The following is a 19,827-nucleotide window of genomic DNA, read 5'->3' as shown; positions in this document are numbered from 1 at the left end:
CCCACATTTTTCTCTTGGCTTCTTTACTTTCTTTTCCACGGAGGTAGTCTGCCCTCCCTGCCCCAGCACTCGACGGTTAGTATTTGAATTTCAGTTCTCAGGTTCGGTTTGTGCAATCAGTGTTCAGACTTTTCCTATATAAATGCTTATACACGTTTCTCGCGCATTGTGTATCCTCAATTGTGATTAGCCTTTGTTCAAATTTAAACTTACTGATCGCTTCTCGAACTTCGAAATATGTCAAGCCCATGTCTTCTTGCACTCACTCAGTTGGTATATTCCACCAAATGCGCTACATGTCATCCGCGGTTGTCACACCAACCTGAGGTTTGACCCTCCGTCACCCGTTTCCATGAGGAGCCCGTTCGCGTGAGAGGCCACGAAGCTGTCCAGGTGGGCCTCTCGCAGTGCTCGCCACAGGTCTTCGTCTGTGTGGCTTCCGGTGGGATCTAGGTTGCTTCGGAGGCTGCCCCGCACCAGGCTCGGGTCCTTTTGACGTGCACGGAAGAAAATTAGTTCAAGAGGCACTTGTTAGAACACAGCTAGGTTCTTTTGAGACCACTAATCTGCCTTAAAATTACCCCAATAGATTAATAGACGCAGCTAAACTAGTTACACAAATCACATGTAGTTATCTCATTAATGATCCTTATGGTTATAATTTTTGATTTTGATGCCCAGCAGTGACAATAAAATTTTGCCGGAGTTGAGGCCTGAGGGGCAATGATTAATGATTAAGAGTTGTACGGCAATGACAAAAGAAAGGAGTAGGCGATCGCCGTAATAATAAACCCATAGATCCGAAGCTGATCAATTATTTATCCCATTTTGAGCTCTTGGTGACCCACTGGTGCTGGAAAGTCACCGATGGTTCTTATGACGCCACTCATCCTGGCAAACGAAAAGGTCATATGACCTCACGTGCGGTCAGTTCTTGTGGCACGGGGACGGAAGGGGCGGCGTCTTCGGTCGCCCCCCCCCTTCCCCCTTCCCCCCCCCCTCCCCCCCCCCCCCCCCCTGTTTAAACAGAGAGAGTTTGGCCGTTTAAACTGAAAGAGTTCGGCTTTCTTAAGGAGATTTTGACGGCCTGGAAACCAAAGCAGCGTGGTCTGACCAGCGAGGGATGACCACTTCCGTCCGGGATACTGTGGCTCTGACTAGTAGGAACTTTTTGCGATTTCTCAGGAAGAAACAAGACAAAGAAATAACGCCATTTTGTGTTATCGCGAAATGCGCTGATTCTAGCGGGAACAAGCACCGCCCATTGGTCACTGCAAACTCTCTCAGTATCAACGGCTGTGCCCACCCCCCGCTGCGTTCACGCCGCTTCGCGGCGGCAGTCTGCGGCGGCTCGTTACAGAAATAAACCTACTTGGCACACCCGTAAGTCTGCGGCGGCCGATCCTACCCGCTCGCGGAACGATCGACGAATCCAAGTAAGGCCAACCGAGAAAACGCGGAGAGAGGGAAGGTTGCGTGGCCCTCACCGGCAGAGATGCATGACATCGAGATGTGGTGTCACCGGTGTGTCACATGAGCCCCGGTCGATGCCGTGTAAATAGCAGACCCCGCTTACGACCGGGTGCGCGGCAATGCAGGCGATCGTAAGTCGTCATGAAAGGCTTAAAGACTGGTCTCATCTCAGTCAGGCGTTGTCATGCGCAAGTGTGTGAACGGACCAGAAGAGAAAACCTGCTATTTTCCCTCTAAACGTCGTCGCGTAGCGCCACCTAGCCCGCGTCAGTGACGTAGCCATGCGGGTGCGTCATGCTGCGTGTCACATGAGTCGCGACAAGCGCGGCGACAGCAGGCGCCGACGCCAACGTACTCTCGTCAAGCTTTAGCCTGCTTCCCGCTTGGGGCGGGTCGGGGTTCCACTAAGGACGACGTCACGCATGGGCCTTGTCTACTAGGTGGGTCCCAGGCACCCCACCTGAGGAATCACGGTGACCGCGTTCCTGAGCCTCCTCAGCGGCACGGTGTTGATGTCGACGCCGTCGATGCGGATGCTGCCCCGCGAGCTCTTGAGGACACGGAGGAGCGCGAGCACCAGGGACGACTTGCCGGCGCCGGTCCTTCCTACGACGCCCACCTTCGGAAAGAGAGAAGATACAAGTCATTGGTCAGGAACGCGTGAGAAAGGTCATGTGTCCATCATATCACTCAATCGGTAGAAAGGCAGTTGAAAGTTTGATTAGTGCAGGTTATGATTAGGGCTCCATGTTTTCGGATGAATCCGAAAAACTCCGAAAAACACCCGCCGGTAAAATTTTTGTCAATTGGGATTTATCCTATAAACTCCGAATTGTTATGGGCCCATGCCACCCCCCCCCCCACACTCACACACAGAAACACACAGCCAAAAAAGAAAAAGTAAATTTTGTAAATCTCCTTTTTTCTTTTTTTACAATTTGAGCAGCGCAGGATCAATGGTCCTGGGAAAATGACACCATTATCTTTCAAGCCTCTGACCGTTGTCAAAAGGGGGTCTTACGGCTTGTCTTGTCAAGGTTGGTTCAGGGAAACAGGTCATCGTACCATTCGTGTCACGACAAAAGCCACTCTTTTGGTTTCCAGTTTGGACCATGGAATTTTGGATTTAGAGAAAGGAGAGGATATTTTTCTGGGGGTAACAGTGAAAGCTATGGACCATAGAGATTGCATAAAATAGAGAAGAGGGGCAGTTGAAACTTTTCATAACCACTCCACCTAGCGCGGCGGCGGGATAGGTTGATGGGATGACTACAAGCTACCTTGCGGCTACCTCCGGCATTTTATTTATTTTAAGGTATCGACGTTTATCGAAGCCACACTCCTGTGCGAGTTTTGTCGTGGGACAAATTAGTATTGCCAATAACACCAACGCTAAATTCAACTGAAGAAATCTTAATTGATATAAGCGCGTTTTATTTTTTATGTGGCATACGTTTGCATCCGATTATTATTTATTATTTTTTAATAGGAAACACTGCGAAATTAATCTCCCAATTTCGGAGAATTGGGGATTTACGAAAAATAAACTCCGATAAACAAAAAATACACTCCGAAAAACATCCTCCGAATTTCACGAAAAATAAACTCCGAAAACACGGAGCCCTAGTTATGATGACAGTTTTATCAAACGGTAATTAGAATTGTTTATCAAAGGCTGGAGAAAAATCGAACAGAAATTAAGGAACCGCTTTGCTGTAATCCCATATTTTTATGACATTTCTCCCAACCTGAAGTGATGTGCGAGGCGAATCCCGGACAAAAGCTCACCGGACAGAAGCTCACCGGACCAAAGTTCACTGGACAAAAGCTCACAAATTTTTTCACAGGCCCGGACAAAAGCTCACCAGGAGAAAATTTCATGTTGGTCTTAACACGAGTGCGGACAACTAAGGTGTATGCGTGCGGCACTAAATTGCTCCGATATATTAAATATGTCAGGCGCATGGTATGTTGATTTGAGTTCAAACAAGTTTATTTAACGATTTTTAAGAAGCGAATGCAGTTCCCTACTACCTCCAGCTGTCTTGGTAGATCTGGGTGTACCTGGAACCCCTCGCAAATACTTTTCAGACGCTTCTGCAGGCGCAGAGTGGTTTTTCGCACCCGCTTGACTGGGGGCTCACCCCTCCGGGTTTGCGTCAATGCCGTGGCAACGAGCGCCTGATCTTGCTGTAGGCATTCAATCAGCCTCCAGACGCTTGAATGGGCGTGGCCGACGAGCTTCTGGAAGTCGGTATTCCATCCTTCACAAGAGTTGCTCGTCCGGTCTTTATCTTGAAGGGGGGCGTCGTACATATTCCACCGTTCCGGGGTAAACTCCGGTCGTCGTCGGCGCACTATCAGTCAAAGGGAAGAATTCTCTCTGGGTGCGGCCGCAGAAGGAACACGGAAAGGGCCGTTGACATGCGGAAGTTAGTCCGTCAGACACAACCTGTCGTAGAAGGGACGCTAGCCAAAATCCCGCACAGTTTTTTAAAGTGGTCATTTGTCTTGCACTTGTCCAAAAGGCCGAGCTCCCGTTCCTTCAAAATATTTTTAAATAATCGAAACTCAATGGCTTGTATAATATAGTTTTGCTTTAGTTTCCCTTTCACATCACCCTGAGATAATCCTTGATTTCAAATACATTTACGATGCACAATGGCGGAAACAAATTAATTTTGTTAGCCATTCACTTCAAATATTACCCTGATCCCCCAAAATCCTATGCATTAGCACTTAAGAGATATTACGCCTAACCATTATATGCGCGTTTAGCGTGACCTAATCACAATGAAAAAGCGAGGTCACCGAAGGATGACTTCGTTTTTTCGGTCACGCTTCAGGTTAAAAACTTCGATTCACGAAGTTTCTTCGACGTGGCACAAGGGTTCTCCGGCATATTTTGAGTCAAGCAAGCTTGATCTTATCAGCTCCACTCAATTTCGGTCACCTAAATTATGGTTCAAAATCGTTGCTTCTCTGCCTGTCATGGCTTATCTGTCGACACCTTTGCATGGGATGGGGTACGAGTTCTCCTAAAAATGGTGCAATGTGCATCGGGTCCCCACTTTATCCCAGCCCGTGTTTCGCCATGGTAGCAAAAAAAAGGTAGGTGAGCTTTTGTCCAGGTCTGTGAAAAAACAGGCGAGCTTCTGTCCGATGAGCTTTTGTCCGGTGAGCTCTTGCCCGGTTACCGTGCGAGACAGTTTGGAGTGGACACGGTCCTTAGTTCAGATTTTAGGTTAAGTAAATTGACGCCATTTCAAACAGGTTTGAGTGATTGCAAAAAGGCCCATCGGAATAAATCGGTATGTTACGAGACTGGTGTGGCGTATAGGAAATACCATTGGAGTGGGAAGTTAAGTATGTAAGACAGACGTAATGCTGCATCAATGACAGATTAAACGAACATAAAAGAAATGTGAAGAACAAGGCACAAAACTCGGAAATCTGAAAACATATTCATGAATGTAACAATTGCACGACGCTCTGGTCGGAGACTGAGATCATACAGAAGGAGAGGAACAATGTAAAGAGAGTAGTAAGGAAGACCTTGCGGATAAAGTCTCTAGGGAACTGTATAAGTCAGGCTACGCTACAGTTCAAAAGGAATTTAAAAGAGTTTTCTAAAAATGTAATGTTTTCAATTTTGTTTATACTATTTATGCTGTTTGAAGTGCAGCCCTGTTTGTGATTGTCAAAAAAAAAAAAAAGAAAACTGTAAACTATTTTTTGACGTGTGTTGGCCCAAATACCGTTTCGGTATGTGTGTGTGTGCGCGCGCGTGTGTTTTGTAGTATGTGGAGCGGGCGTTGTCTAAATCAGAAGTAGGAATTGTGTTGAGAATAGAAGGGGAAGAGATCCTTTTGTTTAAGTTTGAAAGTGGATGAATGTTACCTTATCGCGCCAACCTGTGAGGTTGACAACGGTCTTGCATTGTGTGATGAAGACTGTGACGAGTGAACTAGAAAAACTTCGTCTTTTTGTTTTGGTGGAGGTGACCTTGGAGCTTGAGACTATATAAGGATGTGGACTAAGCCTAACGAGTTAGCTGAGTTTGAGACGTCGTACTGTCTATTTTCTGTCCCTTGTACGTTTTGATCCCCCTTCTCTACCCCAGCCTCAGGTTAATTCAACATGGTCTAAAAGCCCGTTTGTAGAGACTTCGACAGAGTCACTCGAGTCGAAGTAATGCAAGTGCAGAGAGGATAAATTAACGTCACGGGTGAACTTCGCTGGGTTAATTTCAATTTGAAGCCGTATACAAGGGCGGCATTTCTCACCCCGAAACGCCCGCTACGAATGTTTTAATAAAAGTTTCACGTCAGATCTAGATAGTAAGGATGTCGAGCGTTAAACATTCAACTTTATGTTATTCCTCAGACATTAACAAATAAAAAAAGATTAAACATTTTTGGTTAATTATCTAGCTAATTAATCGATATATCTTCTTTATTTAGTGGCCCCCATAGCCACCAACTTTGCCCCTGTGTTAAATGAACCTTCACAGTAGTTTCCTCCTTTTGTTTTAAACTTCTGGTCTTAAAACATTTTTAAAGATCCCACCTTCTCTTGTGGTTCAACGACAAATGTGACCCCTTTCAGGACATCGGGCAAGATCTTGGGCCGGTAAGACGTGGCGTAGTCTCGGAACTCCAGTCTTCCGTCCGTCGGCCATTTCTGATCCACGGACAGAACCGAAAGGACCTCCGGCCGATTCTTGTTATCCAGGTTTGTTTCTTGAATGTCCACGTCAGGCTAATATATAAAAAAAGGTCGAACAAATCAGACCATAGAATAAGTGCTGTAACAGTTCTGGTGAGCCTTAAGCTGTAGCCAATCTGCTCATACATCGAGCAAAAGATACGGTATTCGCTGCATACATAAAAGGGAGTTTTAGGAAACCGTGTTCGCACATCCGATAAGGTACGATGAGGCCTTCGGTACGAACAGCGCACGTGATACCGAAGACTCGCATATGCGCAGTTCGTACCAGAGGGTCCATCGTACCTTATCGGATGTGCAAACACGGTTCTCTAAAACTCTCTAAAAAGGAGTTTTAGGGAACCGTTTTTGCACCTACGATACGGTACGATGGGCCCTCATGTACGAACGGCGCATATGCGAGTCTTCTGTGCTATAGCGCATGCGCATTTCGTACCAGAGGCCTCATCGTACCTTATCGGATGTGCAAACAGGGTTCTCTAAAACTCTCTAATAGGCAGTTTCAGGGAAGCGTTTTTGCACATCCGAAACGTTACGATGGGCCCTCATGTACGAACGGCGCATATGCGAGTCTTCTGTGCTATAGCGCATGCGCAGTTCGTACCGGAGGCCTCATCGTACCTTATGGGATGTGCAAACACGGTTCTCTAAAACTCTCGAATAGGGAGTTATAGGGAACCGTTTTTGCACCTCCGATACGGTACGATAGGCCCTCATGTACGAATGACGCATATGCGAGTCTTCAGTGCTATAGCGCATGCGCAGTTCGTACCGGAGGCCCCATCGTACCTTATCGGATGTGCAAACACGGTTCTCTAAAACTCTCGAATAGGGAGTTATAGGGAACCGTTTTTGCACCTCCGATACGGTACGATAGGCCCTCATGTACGAATGACGCATATGCGAGTCTTCAGTGCTATAGCGCATGCGCAGTTCGTACCGGAGGCCTCATCGTACCTTATGGGATGTGCAAACACGGTTCTCTAAAACTCTCGAATAGGGAGTTATAGGGAACCGTTTTTGCACCTCCGATACGGTACGATAGGCCCTCATGTACGAATGACGCATATGCGAGTCTTCAGTGCTATAGCGCATGCGCAGTTCGTACCGGAGGCCCCATCGTACCTTATCGGATGTGCAAACACGGTTCTCTAAAACTCTCTAATAGGGAGTTTTAGGGAACCGTTTTTGCACCTCCGATACGGTACGATGGGCCCTCATGTACGAACGGCGCATATGCGAGTCTTCTATGCTATAGCGCATGCGCAGTTCGTACCGGAGGCCTCATCGTACCTTATCGGATGTGCAAACACGGTTCTCTAAAGCTCTCTAATAGGGAGTTTCAGGGAACCGTTTTTGCACCTCCGATACTTTCGAAGTATGTTTGCTTCATACAAATGTTTACTTGGAACATGTCCGTAGACAGGTTTCGAATGGCCAATGGGAGCAGAAGCCTCATGCGTGGAAGTAACACGTCTCAAAGTTCAGTGTCTGCATACCGTGTTTTGTGCGATGTATTCGCAGGAAGACTGCTGCTTTAAGGCTGGTTTGCAGATCTGCGTTCGACTGTGACCGAGTGCGCTGTGATCTCCTGTGACCGCTTACCACGAAAAAACACACCAGAGATCAGTGGCCAACACTGGCACACTTGCGTCATCTGTCGGATAGCCCTAGAACTGCGGATAAGCGGGCGGAAGTTTTTGCAGTACTTTGCGAAACGAAATGCTCGAATAATCTGCGAGAAATGGGCTCGATTATTTGATAAAATTGTCAAGACGTATTGCGAGCCCGTGGCCCAGAAATGCTACTAAAAAATAAACGCGCACTAGAAGTGTTTTAGGCGTACCCGACAGATGACGCCACTCTGGTTTCTCGTCTTAAAGGGTCACACCGAGAGATCGCAGCGCCCTCTGTCAAAGCCAAAACAAATGTCTGAACCAGCCTTGATACACTGTTTGCAAGGGACGTCTAAAGAACGGATCCTTTATGCCCGAGTCCCGCTAGAGCGACAAGAAGAACTAAACGACAGCGACAAGCCTCAAACACATGCAGCATGCTCGCTATGGTACCTTTGGCAGACGTTTCGTCGTTCGGTGCTCGTGAAGTAAGCACGAGTAAGTGCAAACTTGCCAAAGATACACTCGCGTGCATGATGCTCGTGTTTGAGCATATCCTCCCCTATTCTACAAAGCCTGTCAAATCGCGAAAGACTCTGGTTTGAGGCTTGTCGCAGTCGTTTTTTTCTGTTTGTCGCTTTAGTGGGAATCGGGCATTAGCACTCAACTACAGATCAGTGTGTGCTTTTGGGCCAAGAACAAATTTTTACAAATTGTAATTTCGATGAGCTAACACAAATTATACGCACAAAGAGTTTTACACTACCATTACGCTGGTCGTTTAGTTCGTGAAAGTATAGTTTGTACGTAGGTGTCTTTAGGGCTGCCCGAATCCAGCAAATCAAGTAAAAATAAAGAGCATGGGATGTTCGGAAGAAGATGGGAATAGATTTACGGATATTAAAAAAAAAAGCAAACAGCGCATAAAAAATTTTTGAAAAATTGCATTACCGAAACGCGATTAAAAATTAACGAAGCCTTCGTGTTAACATAGAATATGTATAAGTATGGGTCATTTTTCACTCAAGTGTACCTACCTCTTGCGGGAGTTCTGTGTACTCGAGAGCGCGCTCGAAAGATACGACCATTTGCATGCAGGTGAACAGGACCACGCACAGACACATCATGGACAATGGGATCTGGAAAAACAAAATGCATTATTTAAATGAATAAAACACTTGGTCATTTTAGTTTTACATTAAGTTCTCGCAGATGTTCTTTCGTATGCGGAAAACAGACCACAGTTGCTGTTCATGCTGAGTGATATTACGTTCTTGGGGCAGACATTTTATCTGAGTCTTGACGTTTGGTAGGTATTTTCGCTTTTCTAACTCGTGCACCCACATACGTATGGTCCACTATGGTAACGCGCTCGAGCCTACCAATAGGGAGTATTCACTGGACGCCATATTTGTAGGGGCTGTTTAGAGCGCATGCTCAGAACGAGCTCACATCAATAGGCTGCTAAGACCGGCACTCTTGATGGTGCGGAATGCACGTTGCAAAAGAACTGTGGAAGCTCGCCATCAGCACGCGCTCAGCTTCGCGCACGCAGCTATGGCCGACAGTGAATACTCCCTATATGCATGCGCATACTCATATGGGTGAGCGCACCTCAATGCAACAGCACTATGCTCTAGCACAGGGGTGGCCAAACTGCGGCTCTTCGCGGGTTCAAGTGCGACTCGCGGCTCCGTTGTAAGTGTGCCCACCCCCCCCCCCCCCCCCTTACCCCTCATGTGTCCTCAAAACGAAACGAGTTCTAGAATAAAAAATAGATAAAAAAGCAGCTCAGTCTCGGCAGCTTTGAACTACATCACGTACGTACAGGTGGACTGCTTTCTGACACATAGATGAGTCCAGTGACCATGTTTCCTTTATTGTTCTAGAATTAATTTCGACCCGTATTCGCATAACAGGCGTCAGGGGCACTGGCTGGCTAGCGAACCATGCATTTACTTTTGATTAGCGGTTAAAGAAACGTTCTGCTGCCTGGTGTTATTCGTTGCAGTCAACCATTCTGCTTGTCCTCTTTGGGAAGGACTGCTCTCTCAATATCGTTTCTTGCTAAAAGTGCTCCCCCCCCCCCCCCCCGTTTTTTTTTCTTCCTTCGACTCCCTGAATTTTTGTAGTTTTGTCTGCGGCTCTAACCCAGTGTCACTCTGGCAACCTTTGCTCTAGCATATGTTTCCGGTCGCAGAGCATGTGCTTGCAGAGTTTCACTAAAAATGGCTTGTAAATAAATCCAACATGATTTTGCAAGAAAACGTCGATTGTATATTCTTCAAATTTCGACGATACACAGTCGCTAAAACTCGGATCACGAGTAGATTACACTACCTCAGATTGCAGACCGCGGACTATGAATGTATAAAATTTGCAATTTTACGCGGATGACGACATGTAACGGATTTTGTAAATAACATATTACGGTAGTAATGATTTCCTTGTAATGCAAACTTCTTTTTGCGCGACCAAAGCAGGCGTGCTTCAGGGTGCGCTTCGTGGAAATTTTTTACGTCTAAAAGAAGCATCAAATGTAAACAATTTAAGAAAAAAAAAAGAAAAAAACAAAACTGGGTGGACTTGTCGTTGAATTGATGAGACGTTTGGAGAACTGGGCACTAGACCTGGAGCGGGTTGTACTCACATATACCACGAACAGACTACACATTCTCTTCACTGGTCAGGATAGACCCGAGAGAGGATTAGTTGAGTGCAGGATTAGTTTAAAAAAAAGAAAACAACAAGAGTTTCAGAAGTGTGGAACTACTGCATGGCGTTCACTCAGTTGTGATGCCAGAAGTGTTTTTAGAATTTTAGTTCACGAAAGGGGTTGGGAATATGCTAGCCACATTTCTGTTTTCTTCGTGAATTCATATCGAAGAAGACAAAACAAAGCAGGTGTTCTTTTCGTATACCCGTGTTCCTGTAGTTCTCTCTAAATGGAAACACAATTATTGGTAGGAAGGAATTATGGCTTTCTCTAGCGAAATAAAAATCAAGTAAATTGAATGTAATTTCATCACGTTTTTAGGTAATTTTCAATTCAATAATTACTTTTCCGCCGTGGTAATTTGTGACGTAATTTAACTACATTTTAGTCGCTTTAAGCGAAGTAATTAGTAATGTAATTTCATTGCAAAATAAAAGAAATTTTGATGCCTAAAGGGGTTAGGACACGGACATTGAACGGGTAGATTATTCTTCTAATGGGATGCTCATAGGCTACTTAGTATAAACACAAATATTCAATCTTTTTAGAGCTCGAGTAATTGCAATAATCAATTTACGATTTTTGATAATTTTCATCTGCAACAATGCCCAAGTTAGTCACACCATGGTGCCCATAAACCACGTGATCATGAATGCTCTCTCAATCTAGGCACCCCCATGATCTTCCAAGCTCGCCTCGCCAAGGTACGATCAAAACCTCTCACGCAGCTCGGCTACTCCAACGCTACTCTCGCTCTCGCCAGCGGCCCTTTGGCCATCCATTCTGCATGCGCCTGCGAGTTCTCCACTGACGACGGCGGCCACGGCGAGTTTGTCTTTGATGACTGCGTCGTCGCTGGAGCTGGTCGCCAGCGGGCAGCCGTCGAAATGGCTAGCTTCCAACATCATAAATAAAGGACAAGACGGACACCAGGACAAGTACTACTTTCAACTGACGTTTACTAACCGAAAGACAAGGAAAAGTAAAAAGGAAGTGAAGGGAAGGAAATTAGTAAAAAAAAAAAGGAAAGAAAAAAAAATGAGACAATATATTTGTGGGTGAAATAAAAGATGCAGAAATAAATAACATAAAACAATAAATAAATAAAAATTAAGTAAGAAAGACACAGTCAAATTATAAAGTAAAGGAAATATAAGGTTCAAGCAAAAAACGACACCAATATCATAATGAAAAAAAAAAAAATCGGGAATTTGAATTGGTTGTCTTACAGGGCTTACAGGGCGCTGTCGGAAATTTGTCCGACAGCGCCGGCTATCGGAAGAATGCGGCATATTTGTCTAATTATTTTCTTTTTCTTTTTTACTCATTTCCTTTCTTTCACTTACACATTGCCTTTCCTTGTGTATCGGTTAGTAAACGTCATTTGTGAGTAGCGCTTTTCCTGTGTCCTTCTTGGGCTTGCGTCTTGTCCTTTGCGCTTCAATATCGTTAAATATCGAATACTCCTCTGGTTGTCTCGGACGACATGCGCAAAAGCGCAAGCCACCAGAAGTTAGACGATCCCGATGCCACCGCCGGCATCTCGCTGAGCGAAATCAGTAAAGTTGCCAGACACATAAAAAAGAAATACCGCCAGTTGCAAAGAGATCCCACGCCAAGGGGACCGTATGTCCAGCCCACTGGTGCGGCGTTGGGGGAGCACGAGCATAAGCTCCCCCCTCATCCCTGGGATGCCTACGTCAAAGCTGCTCCGCGCAAGAGCGTGACGTTGCTGCCACGTGATGCGCATCGTGGGGAGCAAAGGGAGGATTTTTTCCCTTCGTGACTACACTTATAGAGCACACAATAGGTCGTAGCAGTATAGCTATTTCATATTTTATGTTTGACGTCTCCTAACCCCTTTAACACCCTAGTCGGAGACGCTTTCTAGCCGTCATAGCGAACCTAACATAACGCCAAAACTTGCTTTTCAGGTCATAAACGCATTTTACGTTACAAAAAAAGGTTTGTCACTTTAGTATTTAGAACCAGAACCGAGCACAAATTTTCATTGGGGGGGGGGGGGGGGGGGTGGAGCACGTCTACTCACAGATAGAGAAGAGCTGAGCGCTAGGCCCACGCTGCTGGCGCCGCCCGTGGCCATAACCACTGCGAAGATGAGGGTGGCGAACACGACGGTAAAGCTGACGGCGCTGGCCAGGAAGCGGCTGACTCTGTAGCAGCAGATGAAACCGTTGAAGGGCACCATGTTGGAGTCCGTGAGGCGGCAGAAGTGGCTGCAGAAACGCTCCACCACTCCGTACGACCGGATGCTGCTCAGGGAGTCCACCGTCTCCGTGACGTGCTGCAGAACTCTCGACGTGTACGCGCCGTCCACGAAGCGAACCTCGTTGGCGGCTTTGATGATGAGGCGCTGCAGGGAACCGACGCAAAAATGGTAAGCGGAAAAGTTTATAAATAAAAGCGGGTTTACACGCATGTGTCGGTTGTGTTCGCAGCGATCGAAACGACAGCAACGAGAAAGTCACCGGGACAAGTGTTCCCTGTACACAACGTGGCAAGCGATGCAAAAGGTAGCTTCGCAAAGCCATTACGAGTCACGGTTGTTCCGGTGTTATGATTGTTTCTGTGGTTCTGATTGTTGATCGTCGCAGGTGTATGAATCAGCCTTGAAGACAGCAGCTTATGGACCATTACACTAACCCCTCGGTGCGCTAACATTTTTGTGTTATGGGCACACCCAGTAGCTTTCTTCTGCAGAACAGCAGACCCTGCGGAAGCGTCCACAGTTCAAAGACTCAGCGGGAGTGTGCTATGCGCCGAGAAACGCCGCACGCGGATGTTTGTTATCCGATGTTTACATAGTAATCTTATTGAAAACGTTCAGTGTACGTTTATAAGAATCTTATACGACCGATATATTGGCCGCCGCCGTTTCTACAATTACCATTCCCTGCTCACTGACCTCGGTCTAGTGCCTCTGCACGATAGACGAATTGCAAGAGACATGCATTTCCTGCGTCAAATTGTCCATGGTTCTCTTGATTGTGCCCAGCTGCTGATGTCACTGAGGTTCCGGGTACCGTCAGGGAGGACATCAAAATGCAGAGACACGTTTTATCCTGATGTGCCGGCCACTTGCCCAATGACACGTCTGCAACTAGGGATGTCGCGAACCACCCTAGGTTCGATTTCGAAAGGTTTCGATATTTGCGAAGCGAACTGAGGTTCGATTTCGAAAAAGTTCGATATTTTCGTACCGACCGAGGTTCGATTTCGAAAAATTCGCAACTTTTGACCACAGCGGAGTTTCGAATTCGAAAATTTCGAAGCTTTCACGGTTTCTAAAATTTCGAAATCGAATATTTCGAATATTTTTTTACTTCAGGTTCGATAAATTCGAAGATTTCGAAATTCTCTGTAAAAAAAATTCGAAAACTTCGAACGCTTCGAATTTTTATAGACATGAAGTTCGAACAATTCGAAGATTTCGAATTTCTTTTTGCATAAAGTTCGAAAAGTTCGAAGGTTTTGATTCTCTTTTACCGCTAAATTCAAAAAAAAAAAAAAAAAAAACTTTGAAGATTTTGAATTTCTTTCTATACTCCGTTTCACCTTCAGTCCGAGCGCAGCGGACGCTAGGAGTAATTCCAGCCAATCCAACGTGGAGAGAGTGTCATGTGACCTTGAGCTCCCTGTGTCCCTCTGCCCAACCGGCAGGTCACGCGATTTTCTCCCGGCGCTGGATCGGCTGGGATGGCCTGTGGCGTCCACTGCGCTCAGACTGAAGGTGGAACGGAGTATAATCCAAGTTTTGAAAGTTTGAAGTCCGATTTTCAAGTTTTTCCACAGTTTCAGTTTCAAATAACGTTTTCACGACTCACTTGTTTTCACAAAATCAAGTTTAGAAAAGTTAGGGTGTGATATCTAGATTCTGCGAAGTTGGTCAGGCAATTAATTGAGACAACGAGTGTCCCGGACGTGCTAGAATATTTGCCAGTGCAGAATTGTGACCGCCAGCCTAGGGGGGGGGGGGGGGGGGTCTTTAACCTGCATCACGCAGTAGTGATTGCACGAACGCACTGTTTTACGAGACTCATCCAGTTCGAAACGGCCAGGGGCGAGTAGGAGGTTGAGGCTCAGAAAAACCTTGAAGCGACCTGGCAAACTACCTCACCACCCCTTGCACGCTGGTAGTAATTCGATCCGGTGAAGTTTATAATTGTCCTGGAGGTTTATTTTCTGGGACGGAGGAATCGCCTCGCAAAAAGCACGAAAACCGACACAACTCGGGGTCGAGGAGCGTTCTACCATACAAGTGGCGTCGGAAGAGGAAAAACGGGGGGAAAGAGGGTAGCGGGAAAGGGGGGGGGGGGGGGGGGGCTTCTGCCTCCTTCTTCCCCTTGCAGGTATTTCGGACTGTTAAAGAAAACAATACCTGGAAAGAGAGCCTGGTCGAGCTTATTTTAATCTGAAATTATTTATGCATATGTATAGCCACTGTCGCTCTTCACTGCATAAAAGGTTGCGTAGATGGTCATTGTTAGAAACTCGTTGTCAGAAGGCACTGCTCGTCACATGCTTAGTGGTTCGGAAGTTCAAAGCTGTCTTTTCGACCTAAACACCTGTGCCGATAGCAACAAAAAAAAAAAAAAAAAAAAAAAAGAATAAATGCGGAAATAAAAAGCAGGAAAAAAAAAAAAAAGAAACTATCGAGAATTCGTCGGAAGTGTTATATTGTTGCATATTCAGAAGTTCAGAACTTCGAAACAAGTTTCTTTTACCAAAATGTGTACAGGCTAAAAGAAACACGTCCCAGGAACGTGAAGCGAAAAAAAAAAGTTTTCTTTTAATGACGTGCTGAACCTGAACACTATTAGAAATCTTCTCCCATGAGTTAATTTATTCCTTAACGTGAAAAAACAATAAATATATTATTTTGTATTTCGCAGATGGCAATGATATGTACTGCCTGTGGTGTTAATTTAAATGCGATACCTCAAACAACTTAGACGAAAATAAATATCAAGTTTAGGTCATAATTGCATGCAGATACATGTTTGGACATTTCTTCGAAACTCACGTTGAATAACGTGAGTTTCGGCACTTACCTAGGCTATACATAGATCCTTCTTAAAAAAAGTACAACATGTCTACCATAAATAGCTCCGGCTGCAGCGTGCTTCAAATCTGGCACAAACGATAATCGTCAAAAACCCGTCGTCCTTCCTCGCCCCTTCGGGGATTTATTTCTTTAAACCTAAGCATGCCAGAACATTGAAATAAACGACATTGTCTTTCGTAAGGAACGCAGCACTGCGTGTAAAAGTTCGAGAAAAAAAAATTACGAATGTACCCCACTACTTGAAATCAAATGAAACAGTCCGCCGGTCTTTCGAAGTTCGACGAACGTCGAACTTTTACCCTGAAAGGTCGAAGTTCGACGAACTTCTGACTTTTCAGAATTCGAAAGTTCGAAACTTTTTGAATTCTCTTGATAAATAAATTCGAAAGTTCGAAATTCATCGATTTTTTGGTCAGTCAAGTTCGAAAGTTCGACAAGCATCGAACCTTGCAGCGCAATAAGTTCGAAAGTTCGAAAAATATCGAATTTTTTAGCGTAATAAGTTCGACGGTTCGAAAAGCGTCGAACTTCTTAGCTTAACAAGTTCGAAAATTCGACCTCCGTCGAATTTTACGATATAGACAATTCGAAAAATCGAAATCTTTCGAACCTTTCGAACCGCTTGATTCGATCATCGAAACTTCGATTCGAAAAAAGTTCGCGGCATCCCTATCTGCAACAGACTCAGGATGCCTTTTTTGGTGAAACCGACTTGGATGGAACAGCGCGGATGAACAGTCACACTCAGATGCACACAAGAAGCAAACAGACTCGCAGCGCTGTTTGCTTCTTGTGTGCATCTGAGTGTGAATGTTCATCCGCGCTGTTCCATCCAAGCATGAATTACCAACTTGCCCAAGCATCCACATTATCAAGGTGAAACAGACATTTTTGCCTGATTGTGTTTTTATTTCATACTTTTGTGTATCTGTGTACAGGACACTGCACTGCTGCTCAGGCCACTTGACTGTTTGCAGGCACGCAAATAAACCCCATCTATCTCTCCGTCTATCCGTCTCTCCGTCTCTCGGTCTCTCCGTCTCTCCGTCTATCCGTCTCTTTGTCTATCCGTCTCTCCGTCTATCCGTCTATCCGTCTCTCCGTCTATCCGTCTCTCCGTCTATCCGTCTCTCCGTCTCTCCGTCTCTCCGTCTCTCCGTCTATCCGTCTCTCCGTCTCTCCGTCTCTTTGTCTATCCGTCTCTTTGTCTATCCGTCTCTTTGTCTCTCCGTCTCTCCGTCTCTCCGTCTATCCGTCTCTCCGTCTCTCCGTCTCTCCGTCTCTCCGTCTATCCGTCTCTCCGTCTATCCGTCTATCCGTCTCTCCGTCTCTCCGTCTCTCCGTCTCTCCGTCTCTCCGTTTCTCCGTTTCTCCGTTTCTCCGTCTCTCCGTCTATCCGTCTCTCCGTCTCTCCGTCTTTCCGTCTCTCCGTCTATCCGTCTCTCCGTCTCTCCGTCTCTCCGTCTCTCCGTCTATCCGTCTCTCCGTCTCTCCGTCTCTCCGTCTATCCGTCTCTCCGTCTCTCCGTCTCTTTGTCTATCCGTCTCTCCGTCTCTCCGTCTCTCCGTCTATCCGTCTATCCGTCTCTCCGTCTATCCGTCTCTCCGTCTCTCCGTCTCTCCGTCTCTTTGTCTATACGTCTCTCCGTCTCTCCGTCTCTCCGTCTCTCCGTCTCTCCGTCTCTTTGTCTATCCGTCTATCCGTCTATCCGTCTCTCCGTCTATCCGTCTCTCCGTCTATCCGTCTATCCGTCTCTCCGTCTCTCCGTCTCTTTGTCTATCCGTCTCTCCGTCTCTTTGTCTATCCGTCTATCCGTCTATCCGTCTCTCCGTCTCTCCGTCTGTCCGTCTGTCCGTCTGTCCGTCTGTCCGTCTGTCCGTCTCTCCGTCTCTCCGTCTCTCCGTCTCTCGGTCTCTCGGTCTCTCGGTCTCTCGGTCTTTCCGTCTCTCCGTCTCTCCGTCTCTCCGTCTCTCCGTCTCTCCGTCTCTCCGTCTATCCGTCTATCCGTCTATCCGTCTCTCCGTCTCTCCGTCTCTTCGTCTCTCCGTCTCTCCGTCTCTCCGTCTCTCCGTCTCTCCGTCTCCTCGTCTCTCCGTCTCTCCGTCTATACGTCTATCCGTCTATCCGTCTCTCCGTCTCTCCGTCTCTCCGTCTTTCCGTCTCTCCGTCTCTCCGTCTCTCCGTCTGTCCGTCTCTCCGTCTGCCCGTATCTCCGTCTGTCCGTCTCTCCGTCTCTCCGTCTCTCCGTCTATCCGCCTATCCGTCTCTCCGTCTCTCCGTCTCTCCGTCTCTCCGTCTCTCCGTCTATCCGTCTCTCCGTCTATCCGTCTCTCCGTCTCTCCGTCTCTCCGTCTATCCGTCTCTCCGTCTCTCCGTGTCTCCGTCTCTACGTCACCTCGTCTCTCCGTCTCTCCGTCTCTCCGTCTATCCGTCTCTCCGTCTGTCCGTCTGTCCGTCTGTCCGTCTGTCCGTCTCTCCGTCTGTCCGTCTGTCCGTCTGTCCGTCTGTCCGTCTCTCCGTCTCTCCGTCTCTCCGTCTCTCCGTCTGTCCGTCTGTCCGTCTCTCCGTCTATCCGTCTCTCCGTCTCTCCGTCTATCCGTCTCTCCGTCTCTCCGTCTCTCCGTCTCTCCGTCTCTCCGTCTCTTTGTCTATCCGTCTCTCCGTCTATCCGTCTCTCCGTCTCTCCGTCTATCCGTCTCTCCGTCTCTCCGTCTCTCGGTCTATCCGTCTATCCGTCTCTCCGTCTCTCCGTCTGTCCGTCTGTCCGTCTGTCCGTCTGTCCGTCTCTCCGTCTCTCCGTCTCTCCGTCTCTCCGTCTCTCCGTCTCTCCGTCTCTCCGTCTATCCGTCCCTCCGTCCCTCCGTCTATCCGTCTCTCCGTCTCTCCGTCTCTCCGTCTCTCCGTCTCTCCGTCTCTCCGTCTCCTCGTCTCCTCGTCTCTCCGTCTCTCCGTCTCTCCGTCTATCCGTTTCTCCGTCTATCCGTCTCTCCGTCTATCCGTCTATCCGTCTCTCCGTGTCTCTCCGTCTCTCCGTCTATCCGTCTCTTCGTCTCTCCGTCTCTCCGTCTCTCCGTCTCTCCGTCTATCCGTCTATCCGTCTCTCCGTCTCTCCGTCTCTCCGTCTATCCGTCTCTCCGTCTCTCCGTCTATCCGTCTCCTCGTCTCCTCGTCTCTCCGTCTCTCCGTCTCTCCGTCTCTCCGTCTATCCGTCTATCCGTCTATCCGTCTCTCCGTCTCTCCGTTTCTCCGTTTCTCCGTCTCTCCGTCTCTCCGTCTCTCGGTCTATCCGTCTATCCGTCTATCCGTCTCTCCGTCTCTCCGTCTCTCCGTCTCTCCGTCTCTCCGTCTCTCCGTCTCTCCGTCTCCTCGTCTCTCCGTCTGTCCGTCTGTCCGTCTGTCCGTCTATCCGTCTCTCCGTCTCTCCGTCTCTCCGTCTCTCCGTCTATCCGTCTCTCCGTCTATCCGTCTATCTGTCTATCGGTCTCTCCGTCTCTCCGTCTCTCCGTCTATCCGTCTCTCCGTCTATCCGTCTATCCGTCTCTCCGTCTCTCCGTCTCTCCGTCTCTCCGTCTCTCCATCTCTCCGTCTGTCCGTCTCTCCGTCTCTCCGTCTCTCCGTCTATCCGTCTCTCCGTCTCTCCGTCTATCCGTCTCTCCGTCTCTCCGTCTCTCCGTCTCTCCGTCTCTTTGTCTATCCGTCTCTCCGTCTCTCCGTCTATCCGTCTCTCCGTCTCTCCGTCTATCCGTCTCTCCGTCTATCCGTCTATCCGTCTCTCCGTCTCTCCGTCTATACGTCTCTCCGTCTCTCCGTCTCCTCGTCTATCCGTCTATCCGTCTCTCCGTCTCTCCGTCTATCCGTCTCTCCGTGTATCCGTCTCTCCGTCTCTCCGTCTCTCCGTCTATCCGTCTCTCCGTCTATCCGTCTTTCCGTCTTTCCGTCTCTCCGTCTATCCGTCTATCCGTCTATCCGTCTCTCCGTCTATCCGTCTATCCGTCTCTCCGTCTCTCCGTCTCTCCGTCTCTCCGTCTCTCCGTCTCTCCGTCTATCCGTCTCTCCGTCTCTCCGTCTCTCCGTCTATCCGTCTATCCGTCTCTCCGTCTATCCGTCTATCCGTCTATCCGTCTCTCCGTCTCTCCGTCTCTCCGTCTCTCGGTCTATCCGTCTATCCGTCTATCCGTCTCTCCGTCTCTCCGTCTCCTCGTCTATCC

The 19,827-nt window shown here is 47.5% G+C and overlaps 1 protein-coding gene across 1 annotated transcript in view; it reads right to left on the bottom strand.

The window, feature by feature from the left end:
- Positions 1-312: 312 nt before the first annotated feature.
- LOC8026160 (ATP-binding cassette sub-family C member 2) overlaps positions 313-19,827 on the bottom strand; it is an 86,660-nt gene continuing 67,145 nt past the window's right edge. Inside the window, exons 15-19 of the mRNA XM_042287012.1 lie at positions 12,584-12,907; positions 8,855-8,956; positions 6,043-6,234; positions 1,934-2,092; positions 313-489 (exon numbers count right to left, since the gene is read on the bottom strand). Coding sequence (XP_042142946.1) covers positions 313-489; positions 1,934-2,092; positions 6,043-6,234; positions 8,855-8,956; positions 12,584-12,907 — 954 coding nt within the window. The remainder of the gene's footprint in view (positions 490-1,933; positions 2,093-6,042; positions 6,235-8,854; positions 8,957-12,583; positions 12,908-19,827) is intronic.

The sequence above is a fragment of the Ixodes scapularis genome, unplaced genomic scaffold (genome assembly GCF_016920785.2).
Source record: "Ixodes scapularis isolate PalLabHiFi unplaced genomic scaffold, ASM1692078v2 PGA_scaffold8__174_contigs__length_109621045, whole genome shotgun sequence".
NCBI lineage: Eukaryota > Metazoa > Arthropoda > Arachnida > Ixodida > Ixodidae > Ixodes > Ixodes scapularis.
The sequence above is the reverse complement of the archived record's forward strand: the minus strand, read 5'-3'. Positions and strand labels throughout refer to the sequence as shown.